This window comes from Festucalex cinctus, chromosome 13 (genome assembly GCF_051991245.1).
Source record: "Festucalex cinctus isolate MCC-2025b chromosome 13, RoL_Fcin_1.0, whole genome shotgun sequence".
Classification (NCBI taxonomy): Eukaryota; Metazoa; Chordata; class Actinopteri; order Syngnathiformes; family Syngnathidae; genus Festucalex; species Festucalex cinctus.
The window spans coordinates 4,614,878-4,627,971 of NC_135423.1; the positions used below are offsets into that span (position 1 = coordinate 4,614,878).

General features: G+C 45.2%; 1 protein-coding gene across 2 annotated transcripts in view; it reads right to left on the reverse strand.

Moving 5' to 3' along the window:
* Positions 1-12,695, reverse strand: part of frem2b (FRAS1 related extracellular matrix 2b) — a 98,211-nt gene extending 85,516 nt beyond the window's left edge. For both annotated transcript variants that reach the window (XR_013287914.1, XM_077541254.1), the window contains exons 1-2: positions 7,534-12,695; positions 4,267-4,356 (exon numbers count right to left, since the gene is read on the reverse strand). Coding sequence is in view for 1 of the 2 variants with exons in the window: in XM_077541254.1 (XP_077397380.1) it covers positions 4,267-4,356; positions 7,534-12,547 (5,104 nt within the window). In the remaining variant the exon portion in view is untranslated. The remainder of the gene's footprint in view (positions 1-4,266; positions 4,357-7,533) is intronic.
* Between the last annotated feature and the right edge of the window lie 399 nt (positions 12,696-13,094).

A 13,094-nucleotide genomic window follows, 5' to 3' on the forward strand; every position in this document is an offset into this window, starting at 1 on the left:
ATGGGGGTCCTGCACTTACGCAACCTCTTGGCGAGTTACACAGAAGCAGCCAGAAACCACAAGTCCTTTCCCTAATCAGGATACGTTTATAGCCATCAAGCAGCCTTTCATCACTTCCACATCCAGCTGTGATGTTTTCACAAAAACAGCACAGAACCGCCGGCCCCTCCCCCTTCATCGCGCCAACACGCTCACGCACCCGGCAAGAGTTGCCAACCAAGAGGAATTCGTGAAAAGATCAGCAACAGTCACAGGTGGAAAAATAAAGCTCCCCGGTGGAAGTTATTAGCGCGCAAGTAATTCCTGTCCGTGGTGACTCACTCAAATATCTGACGGCAGCAAGAGCAGCTGTGCGGAAAAGGGACATAGAGGCAAAGCAAAAAAATAAAAAATGAAATAAAATAAAAAATAAATATATAAGTGTTAAAATTAATCCAAAGCTAGGCCGGGAGCGTTTCTTTGAGCTTGAATTAAAAAGGTGCTGGCGTTTACTGTTATTTTGTCACGACTGTTCTCATTTGCAAAGACACATTTAATTCAATATCAATATTAAAAATTCTTTTACTGCCAAACGTTATCCTAAAAAGACAACTCCGACATGGCAGGCCGATTTCGAGCATGTTCACTCATCTTTCAAGGCAAACAGAATATTGTGTGCTATGACTACGTAAACATGGTGGATACCATATGAAAGATTGGATTAAATTCTTTCTGTAGAAAAACTAAGTATGAATCTACCTTATTCCGTTCTTTAGTAATCACCATTTGAGAATAGGTCATTTGAGTGACACCAAGCGAAAATGGAAAAAACAAGCTTTTTGTGAAAAGATACATTTTCCGATTTTTACACTAATATTTTTTGTTTAGTGACGCTCTGCGAATTAGATTTAATGTGACAAACGCTTTGATCATTCACGTCATCCTTGAAAACGGATTATTGCCTAAGATCCGCCATGTTTTCATGTAATTTCATATGCGGGAGCCTATTGAAAAGAGATACAATGCTTCCACCTGCTGGCCATAGTGAGTGGGTGTTTTTTTATTTTTCACAAACCAGAGCTGCACAAGATGTAGCGCAGCCCATTGAGAAAAAAACAAAACAAAACACAGTTGACGTCAATTCACGTTATTGGCAGTACTCAGTGGGCGTGTCCTCAACGTCAATTGACGTTTTTGGCAAGAAAAGAGTTAAGGTCAATTGTCCACCTTCTGAATGATTCAGAATAACACATTTAAATGTTAATGTGATCGACACCCCCATCTAAACCGCTACGCACGGACAGCAGACGTCACTTCCACTTCAGATTTTCTCCCTTGGATAAAATCATTATTTGCACCTTACTCGACACACACTAATAAAATTTTCCTTCTCACTGCGCCAATGTCAAACTTTTGCCATTTTTGTTCATCTCTGCTTGTGCATTTCCAGTGTGTAGCGCGCGTCATATTTTCTGTACTCAAAACACCAAAATTCCATGCAACTTGAACATATCTAGATATAAATATTTAAAGCTGAGTCACTTGACGACTGTGATGTCATCAGAAATGCAAGCTGACTATCGATCGTGCCGCAGTAAGACATTTATTAATTAAACTCCAATGGCGCACACAAACCAATTACTGGTTAACGGCACGCATCCCCGACACGCTTGCTGAGCGCCGCGCTTCATTAAAGCCGTCACGCTGAACACTCGTGACACAGAAACGTCATTTGACTAGGATATATCGCCGAGCGTCTTCGCTAAGACACTCGAGGAGGAGCAGGAGGAGATTTCCTCAGCTGGAATTGACAACCTGAACCCCCCCCCAAATACTAGAAGGCTCCGTCTAGGGATGCAGGGCAGCCGCCCAGCACAAGTAAATCTTATTAGGAAAAAAAAAAAAAGTTCCTTCACGGCCTCATAAGCTGCAGTGGAGTCAGCGTTTAGTTGGGAGTGGACGGGTCACACCGCACAACTTCTCTCCAGACATTAACGTGCCACCATGAAGCTGATTGCCACTGCTTGACCGCACTTATTTTGAAACAGCCGCTGACGTGTTTTTTTTTTTTTTTTTTTTTTTTTTTCTGTGGCCGACCATAGAAAATGTGTTTTCACACGCCCGGGAAAAAAAATATACAGTGGAAACTTTGAAAGTCAAACGCAAAAAATTTGACTTCCAGAAAAAAATGGCCTGGTAAAAAAACCTCAGCAGTCGCATGAACTCATTTGTTGCTTTTTCTTTAGCTTTTTAGGACACCTAATTTATTTGCGAATCAAACTGACTCTTAAATTCAACACACTGATGTGTGACAAATAAGCATTTTCACTTGTGGTGGCAGCACTTCATACACAATATTTCACATGCTTGTCTATTACTGTATGGAGGACCAAAACTGCCAAAATTTGAAATAAATAAATTACTAAATAAATAAAATAAAAAAATGTCTAAAAATGTAAATAAAAATGAATATAAAAAAATGTAATTGCAAAATTATATCTAAAAAAATAAATAGAAATGGAAAGAAATCAGTTTTTATTTGCAATTTTCGGCATTTATTTATTTATTTAGTAGCTTTTTATTTAGTAACTAACTTTAAGTTGTGTGTAAAATAATGACATCCAGGACAATTCCCCAAATTTTTACATATTTTGATTGTGGCTGACTGATTAATTAGTCCGACATTACAACTTTTTTTTTTTTTTTTTTTTTTTTTTTTTTTTTAACTTTACAAAATCATCTCGCGGGCCGGATTAAACCCCTTTGCGGGCCTGATCCGGCCCGCGGGCCTTATGTTTGACACCCCCTGATTTCGGGTGTGGGAGGATGCCACCTGTCCAATTAACATCTTTTACAGAATATGACTCCTGCATATTTTTACACTTGTATGACAGTTTACAATGTTCTCTCTCTGGTGTCAAAACGGAAACCAATGACTTGGAAAAAAAGCATATCCAATGAGATGCAGCGTATAATTAAAATACGCAGCCAAGCAAACTTGAAAACGTGAGAAGTGAAATCAATCTGAAGTCACTGCAAGCTTTTTTTTTTTAGAAGCATTTTCTATTCGGCACGTTTGTCAAGCCGTGAGAGCTCGTCCATCGGGCACGCTGCTTCCGCTAATCGCCAACAGAGCGGCGCTGTCCTCGGCTTCATTGTCTTCCGTCGCTCGCTAATCGTTGCGTTAATCGCGCGGCGACGGTGTGAACATACAGAGCGTGGACGGTGGACGGCAAAGAGAGGTTATTAAAAATATATGTTCCAGGATTCGCGGCGTACTTATTTCCCCACGCGGCCGTTACTGAGCAGAAGGATCTCAATGTAAATCTCCCATCTGTGCAGCCAGTGTTTACACTTAATTAAAAAACATGATGAAGCGCAGCTTTACACCTGCACAGTAGAAATTAACATCGGCTTCATTCTGCTTTTCAACCTTGATGCAGAAGAAAGTACGGAAGACCAACATTTCGAGGTTACAAGCGGCAGGCTATGCATTGTAAGAATTGTCATAGAGCACAAAAAGGCATTCTCACTTGCCGCCATAATAAATTATTTTGTTGATTGTTTCATATATTGGCTAGAAAGCTTTTTCATTTAAATATTCACTGTAAAAGTAAAAGTAATAATGTTTTACTATATTTATTATATTATTATATTATATTTTTTAATTAAATTATTTACTTATTCATGTCTATATTTTTATTTTTTATTATTTTATTTAATATTATTATTAATTGACTGACAATTGGCATATATTTTAAAAATGGAAGGGCCAAAACATCCCTAATGAAAATTAAATTGCACTAAAAAAGTAGCCACCAGAGGGTGCTAGAACTGCACAAATGGAAATCAACCTGACTTTTTGAACAGATGTGTTCCTTTTAAATATCGTAAACACGACGACGACGATATTGTGACAGTTTTAATATCACGATATCACGATATTGCCCTTATCGTTACATCCCTAGTGTTGATTAATAAATGAATCGGACATAAAAGTCACAAGTCTGAATTTCCATCCTTGTATTACGAAACAGGGGATTATTTCATATTAGTACAGAAAGTGTACAACGATAAATTCATTAAACCCAAAATAAAATTAATTAATTGAACTCAAAATTCTTGTACGAGCAAATGTTTGAATTCTAAAAAAATGGAATGGTGCCTCCATGCAACCAGTTCCAGCAGGGTTAATATGATCCAGTAAATATTATATATCGTACCGACCTTGTTCCAAATGTGGGTTTACGTGCACGGTGAAGGGAAATCCGGAAAACGGTGACTTACCGCTGTCCTCGATGGAGAAATGGAAGACGTCGTTGGTGGCGTCGTCGCCCTTCCTCAAGATGTAGCAGATGCTCATGTCATTGATGTCCGCTAAATGAAGAAATGCAAGAATATTTGTTAGTTTGTTTTTGACTTTGAAATGTGCTCAAAGTGAAAAGACTATGGAAGGCGATATTCAAAAAAGATCACAATATTGTAAAAAAGAGCTCATACTAAAAAAAAGCACAATATTGTGCTTTTGTACATAACAGCAATGCATATAAACCACCTACAATCCCTTATAACAATATTGAGACACTTACTTGCTGATGCGAGCACACATTGATCGCTTCACAAGCAAATTAGGTTCCCATTCATCTGACAATTAGCACAGATTTTAAACATAGAAGGGCCAAAACATTCCTAATTAAAATTAAATTGCAATAATAAACTAGCCACTAGAGGGTGCACAAATGGAAATCAACCTGACTTTTTTAACAGATGTGTTCCTTTTAAATATTGTGAACATGACTACGACGATATTGTGGCAGTTTTAATATCGCGATATCACGATATTGCCCTTATCGTTACATCCCTACTCCCATATGTCACATTAATAAGCTATTGCGTATCTTGTTTGTCATATAAAAAAAAAAAAAGACGGGCATTCCAACAGGGGTGTGTAGACTTTTTATGTCCAATGTTCGTGCCCAATAAAGTCTAGGAAAAACGGCACTACACTGACAATTACATCAAGTGCTGCTTCCATGAGTGAAAATTCATGTTATTGTCTTTCCTATTTTTTGCTGCATTCGCAAGCAGGAGCCGCTCACCTCGTTGCAACGCCCTAGTTCCGCCCCATTTTGGCCATTGAAGTGTGTTCCAGCACTCGAGTTGCAAAGACTGACAGGAAACGTGCCATACATGCACTTGACTCTGTAATGCCACTTGAATGATATCAAAAATAGATTCTGCACTATTCCTGGGCTTCCGTTTTTTTGCTAGACAGTCAGCTTTCACAGCTCCGACTGGGTACAAATGGGAAGTTGACGCGCGTTGTCATCTTCAATATTTGATGGCCAAGCGTTTCCCTTCAAAGAGATCGATGCAGAGAAGAGCATCTCTGCGTATTTCAAAAAAGCCCAGGAGACGCCGTCTTTATTTACTGCCTGTTTACTCGTGAAATATTAAACAGGCCTCTCGGGGAGCGCAGCGGCTCGGTGAATAAAAGCCGAGCGAGCGACGGCACACGGAACCTGCTTGCAGTTTGCAAAATTCACCGATGCGCCGTGACCTCCGCTCTCCCTTTGACGTATTTGCCAGTTATTTATTGCGACGTCTGCGATCCACCCGTCTGCTCGCGCGAAATACGTCTCCTGGACGGTGCAAATCATCTTCAGTACTTTCCCTAAAGTGTCATCCATTAGAGGCTCTCTTTGAAATTCTCCGGTGAGATCCACGGCTGCCTGAGGCGCTGGCATATTTCAGCGCTCCTAATAGGTCAGTCTCTCGAGAGAAAACAAAAAATATATATATATATCCCTTCAGCATTTTTTTTTTGGCCACCAAATGAGAAAGAGTAAAATATTTGTGGAAATTAAATCTTTAGGTCTGTTGGATTTTTTTTTTTTTTTTTTTTACCCTTTAATTGACTATCTAGTCTACAAATTTGCTCTCTGTCGTTCCTGCCTGCACATCAAGTGTGAAATTTCACAACAAAGAAAATATTTCAGAATTTTGGCCAATTGCGATGTCGCAATTCAAGTTAATGAACAAAAACAAAGTAAATGCTTTCACACTGAGTTTCCACACGCGACTTGGCAGCTAGGCTGGACTAAGATCTGCCATTTTCAAGCGACAAGTTTGGGTTAGTTGCTGATAAGTGGCACACACTTGATTGACAAAATGGTATTTGTGAGCTGCATGTGCCACACGCACTAATTAACAAATAATAAGATGGAGTGAAGCCTGTTGTAACTATGCGGCTTTGTCATAAATAATTAACAAAAAAAAAACCTCAAAAACAATTAAGAATAGGCCGTTAATCAGCTGGGCCGATTAGCAGTGCAGATATTTGAAATTTGGCAAATATCGGTAACGGCCTTTTTTTTTTTTTTTTTTTTTTTTTTTTTTTTTTTACAAACCTGAAGTCCGATAAAGCTGAGTGGCGAATTATTTGGTAACTTAGTGAATTTTGGGTTTTCGTCAGGCTTCATAAAATGTTGCAAAGATGTTCACAGACTGTTTTTACTTTTTATAGTTTTTCTTGTTGCAAAGAAACTTTTTCACTGTTTGCAAGCATTTTTGAAACCTTTTACAAACCCTGATCAAAACCAAAAGTTGCTATGTTCACAAGCATGCATCACTCACTCCGGTACCAGATTAAGAGATCAATTTAAAACTTGGTTAACTTCATTGAGATTTTTATTTATGTATTTATTTATTTATTTTTTTACATAACTTTATAAGTGATGCTTCTGACAATGGGAACTCCCTGCACTTTTTTTTTGTTTTTATTTGAAATTAAAACTAAAATAAGTGAAAGTTTAACATTTGACTTCTATTAAAATTTGGAAGAACTTTACTGCATAAAACTTTTAGGGAGCTATTAACTTTTTTGGTTCGGAAAGATGTCTATTTTCTGCATGTTTATTTTACAAGGCATGTTGAAAATTTGTAAAATTGCTTTAATAAACATACTTTACCCATTCGCTGCCAGTCCAGTTAAAATGGATTTTTGACGTGTTTAGCCGTCAGTGGCAGTGAATGAGTTACTGGTATTTCAATAACGTTAAGTTTGTTTAATTTTGACACAAATATTTGCACTTTAAGTGCTAATGAATATAGGCTCCAAATATCAGTTATGTACAAATAATCGGTATCGGCTCTCGGGAAAAGAAACCCACATCAGTCTATCACTAATAAAAAATTTAAAAAAATTGATGAAAAGTGAGCTGAATGTACCTTCCAGGCACAAGCAGCCATTTCCCTTTCCCTACATTTGTCGCTTATTGTCATAGTTAAAACTCAAATACACTTTTTTTCATGTACTACCAATACCATTTGCTAATAAATAAACAAGGCCAGGGAATTACAAATAGGGTACATACAGTAAAGTGTGCTAAGATACTAACTTGATTGTTGCAGTATTTTTGACAAAAGCATGTCACAAACATTATAGACAGCGGTAAAGAGTTTTTAAATGGTTTAAAAAAATAAATAAAATAAATAAAAAAGCATAGCGACATGCTCCTTTAAAGAATTTGACAGACGTGCAAAGCCTCTTACCTTGCGTGAAAGTGGCGATGGTGGCATTTCCTTTGCTGGCGTCAATCAGGTAGCCATGCTGCGGCGCGCCGGTAATCCGAAAGAGCACGGAACCCTGCGCGCTGTCTCGGTCCTCCGCTTTCAGGGATTTGCTGGTGATCACAAAGCCCAGGCGGCCGCCGTCCACAACCCGCAACGTCGGGGCGCCCTTGTTGACCACCATCTGCGGCACTCCGTTGTCCAACGGGAGGATGCTAATCTTCATGACCTGCGGCTTCCGGGTGCCGAAGACAGTGTCGGGGAAGACGTAGAAGTCAGTGTGGGTGCCGTCCGTGACCGTGAAGGAGAAGCTGTCCTCCGCGCTCTCGGTTCCATCGTGCTTGTAGCTGATCATGTTCTCGTTCAGGTCCTGCTTGGTGAAGGCGGTGACGGTCCGGGTGGCGTTGAAGAGCAGCCGGCCGTGAACGGGGATCTGGGTGACGGTGAACTTCAGGAGCCGGTCTGCCGTGTCTCTGTCCTCCACCGTCAGCTCGAACGGCGTGATGAGCTTGTTCTCGCCCTCCGTCACCAGCAGGCCGTGCACCGTCACCACCGGCTTTTTGTTGTCCACGTCCGTGATGGATATGCGGAATGTGCGGAAGACGGGGTTGTAGCCGTCGGTCACTTCGAACTCGAAGCTGTCCATTTTCACCACGTCGTCGGCAGTGTGGATGTAGTAGATTTTGTTGCCCGCCAGCTGGAGCTGCGTGAAGGACGAGATGGGCATCCCGGGCGTGTCCGTGCACTCCAGGTGGCCTCGCACCGGAGCTCGGGTGATTGTAAAAATTAGGTGCTCATCTGGGCTGTTGTGGTCGCTGGTGCTTAGCAGGTCTGTTGTCAGCGTGACCCTGCCGCCCTCCTTCAGGGACACGCCTTTACTGACGACGTAAGGGAATACCATGTCAATGCCGCCCACCGTGATGTAAAAGTATCTGTCAATCAAAGGGTTGAAGCCGTCCGTCACGTCGAATTTGATGAGGTCGCGAACGCCCTCTTGGCCGTTGTGCACATAAATGATCAAACCCCGGTCCAGCTCATCCTGGGTGAAATTCATCCCGGCGGTTATGTTTTGCAGCACGCCGTTTGGCATCGTTTTCTGCAAATAACCCTGTCCGGGCGCGTAGCGAATGATGTACGTCAGCGCGCTGTCTTCCGAGTCCAGATCGGTGGCGCTTAAAATGTTGCCGTTGATGACTTTGACGTCGCCCACTTCAACGTCGAGGCCGTCGTTGATGGCCATCCTGGGCGTCTCGTCGTCCACGGGGATAATCATGACGATGACCGTTTTCCGCACGCTGAACTTTCCGTCAGTGAGAAGCACGTCAAAGCTGTCCCGTGTGGTCTCCGAGTCGTCGTGCTCGTACACGATGCTGGAGGCCTCGCTGATCTGCTCCAAGGTGAAGTTGGACACGGGCACTGTGCCGGTGGTGAGTTGATTGAGAACAAATCCGTGTGCGGGGGGTCTGGTGATGATGAACGTGAGCTGGTCGGAAGGGACGTCGGCATCGGCGGCGTTCAGAATGGGGGTATCGATAACAACGTTCATGCCTTCCATGACGACAAACTCCCTCATGTAAATCTCGGGCTTTTCGTCATTCGCTGGGATTATGGAAATGGGAAAAAAGTGCCTCTCTGAGAAATTGATTCCATCAGAGCATCTGAATGTAAACCTGTCCTCCACCGGCTCCACTCCTCTGTGGATGCTTTGAACATAGAAAATGTGACGCTGCTGAATGTCCTTGATGGTGAAAGCGCTGACAGCCATGCCGGACCTGGATTTTTCGGAGCCAGGGGCCGGGGAGATATTTTCAACGTATCCCGAAGTCGGCTGCACGATGATGGTGCACAGGAGGTCATCGGCAAGCGTGTCGATGTCGTCCGCGCTGATGTGGTGAGTTTGGATGGCAGTCTTCTCACCTTCGAGGACGGAAAATAGTTCGCCCACAAAGACTTGTGGGGCCTGGCTGTCCAGCGGCAGAATCGTCACATGCACTCTCACACCAGTAATCTTATTACCTCCCACCGTCCATTCATCTGACATGTCAGTCAGAGTTAAATTGAAAATATCCTCTTTTGTGGTGAAACCCAATTCACCGCTGGTGTGGGCGTACATCACGTGGCCGTTGATGATATCGGCCTGGGTGAACATGGCTGAAGGGACCCCTCGGACCAAAATTTCACCTAGCGATGGTGGGTCCTCCACGATGAACGTCAAACGAAGGTCATCCGTGTCCTCGTCTCGCCCCTGAATGACATTACTGGTAATTTCAGTCGCCCCGTTCTCAAGGACATCAATGAAGGAGCCGATCGTACCTTCCGGCAGGCTGATAGACGGGGTCTCATCATCAATTGGCTTCACGTTAATCTTTACGTTAATCGAGACCACGTGGACCCCATCGCTGACGTCTATTTGTATCGAGTCTGATGTTGACTCGTGCCCGTTGTGTATGTAAGAAACTCGACTGTGGTCAATGTCCTCGAGGCTAAAACTGTCTCCTCTTGTCATGTGTGTGAACATGAACCGGATGTGTCCGTGCAGGGGAGGCTGAGAAACAGTAAAAGAGATCAGTTTGCTGTCTGTGTCAGAGTCAGAGGTATACAGCTCAGCACTGGTAATCGTATGCGTGCCTCGCTCCAGCACTGTAAATCCAGAGTTGGTGATCTGCGGCGGTTTGTTGTCCACAGGCTTTAGGAATATTGTGAAAACACCGCCGGCGCTATTTCCCGAAACATCCTCCACCGTGTATCTGAACTGCAAAACGTGAGTGGTGATTCCCAGCTCCAGGTCGGGCGGTTTGTAAGCTATTTTGTGATGGTTGATTTGGGCCTGGGTGAAAGTCGTCACTTCAACCTCGGGGTTTTCAGTCAGAACCAGAGCTCCCAGGACAACGGGTCTGTTCTCGTCCGTGTCCGTCGGCGGCTGGACAATGACGTATTTGAGGTCGCGATCCTCCGAGTCGAGATCCGCGTAGCGTAGAAACTTCTTCCGCAAATGCGTGAGCTGATACTCATGCACCGTCATTTGCAGCGTGGCCTCCGGGTGCAGCTCAGGTGGGAGGTCGTCCACGGGGAGGATTTTGATCATGAACGAGCTCTCCTCAGACTGGTTGGGGGGGTCGTTGTCATCTTGAACACGGAACTTGAACTGATCCATGAGCGTGCTGGTGCTGTGTGGCCCGACGTGCCTGTAAAACACTTTGCCGTCGGTCACGTCCTGCTGCAGCCATTCGGTCACCGCCTTCTCATACATTTCCTCCTCAGTGTTGAACTTCCACGTCGACGGGTCCTCCGGGGCCTCGGCCTGGCGCAGCAGCACCTGCCCGATGGTGGAAAAGGGGGGCTGGATGGCGAATTTGATGGTGGAGTCCTCCGAGTCGATGTCTGCCGCGCTGAGCATGAGTGAGGAAATGGGAACCATTTGGTTCTTGAAGAGAACCAAACCGGTGTTGGCGTTGACTATCGGCGGCTCGTCGTCGGTGGGTACGACGGTAATGGGGAACAGAAACTCCACCTCGTGCGAGCCGTCGGTCATTCGAAAAACAATGTTATCACTATAAGTGTCGCTGCCATCGTGCTGATAAATGACTTGACCGGCGTTGAGGTCGGCTGGCGTGAAAAACTTCCCGCCGGAGCCCAGGACGGTTAAGTGTCCGTGTTTCAGGCCATCAATCACAGCAATTTTGACATTGTCCAGGTTGTCTTCATCACTGATTTCTAGGTTTTGCGAGCTGGAAAGTGGTCTGGACTGTCCCTCGTACAGCAACTGCCCGGTGTTCTTGGTCACCACGGGGGCCAAAGTGTTCATGGGCTTAACGACGATCATGAAAGCAAAAGGGTCCGACACGGCCCCCTCCGTGTCCACCACCTCAAACTCCAGCTGGAAAATCCGCTCGCTGTCTGAATCCACCGCGGGGGGCTTGTATGCGATTTTGAAGTCTTTAAGGTCACCCTGGTAAAATGAGGTTATGGGTAAATTCCTGTCATCCGTGCTCACGATGTAGCCCTCCTCGTAGGACAACGGTGAAGTGATGTTGAAAATTAACTCATCGGGGTCCGACTCGGCGTCCTCGGCAGCCAGCATGTCGCCGGTGAGGGCTGTCATAACGAATTGGTCCACTTCCATCATCATCATGGCCACAAAGCTGGGTTTGGGTGGCGTGTTCTCCTCGCCCTCTTTAATCCTGACCAAAATTTGGAAGAACTCCTGCTTGAGCAGGTTGCCCTCCTTGTCATGCAGCTCCACCACCATGGGGACGTAATCCCTGCTCGGCGACTTCAAAGCAAACGTGTGCCGGTAGCGGAGGTTCATCTTGATGAATTCATCACAGTCAGTCATTCCCGTGGGCAGGGTGCTCTCGTCCACCAGGACCCCGTACCTGGGCAAGACACCGCCGCCGGACAGTGGGGTGATCCTGCACCGCTGTGTCTGTCTGTCGAATGTAAATTCCAAAACGCGCCTGTCGATGGGGTTGCTGGTACCCAGCAGCTTGTCCACGGTGAGCGGCATGTTTTTGGTGAGCACCTCTAGCTGCGTGAAGACCACCTCCACTTCCATCATGAAGGGGATCACAATGGTGTCAGTCTGCGTGTCGTACCTGAGCTGCAGTCTCACCCGGTCTCTGGCTGGACTCCGGGAGCCAAAGTGGGAATACTTGACATCGTTGGGGCCAAATTCACACGGGAACTTTTTGGGGGTTAGGGTCCCAGGCCTCTGGGACAAAGGGTCATTGTCCAGGATGGTGATGCTGCACCTGTCACCTGGCTGAACTTGAATCACCAGGTCGTTGATAGGATCCACAAAGGCTGACCTCCCGAAAGGCACCCGGATGCCGTTGTTGGCCACCAGCACTGTGTCCTCGGACAGCTCGGACCTCAGCGCGTAGGACAGTCCGCGGTGGTCCCAAAACTGCGCGTCACTCGTTGTAGTGAGGACGAGCGCCAGCGTGAGAAAAGCGGCGGCAGACGCGTGCGCGCGCGGGGGAGAGATTCCGGCCATTTGGAGCTGCACAGAGGAGACGCGGGGTAACTTTACGCGCACGCGCACACACACACACCCACGCACACAGTGACGCACGCGCACAACTAAGTTGAAGAGTCACGGCGTCGCGCAGCCCCCGCCGCCAAGGTGCACCATTCTCCCGCAGCGTCTGTGCACTGGCGAGCCAAACTTCATGCTCGCTGCTCTTGGATGGAGTAAAGCGCGGCCGCGCCCCCCTCGCAGCCGATTGGTCGCCGTCAGGGAAGGAATCGGATTGCACAGCGGGGAGATTAAAACTCATCACTTCACCTGATGCGTCAGTTTGATAGCATCCGGCATATTTTTCCTTTTTTGCCTGTTCATGTATTTCCCCTTTCAAACGCGTATTTGCTGTCAATGCAAGGGAAAGACGAGTGCAGAAGAAACTGGTCTGCAAGTAGAATGCTTTGTCTCCCTCTTCTGGTGAGAGCTGATCACGACTGCATTTTATAAATGCAAATTTGCTTTGCCCTAGAATAGACTGTTTAATGAATTAATAGCCCATATGGGATCTGCACCCTTCACA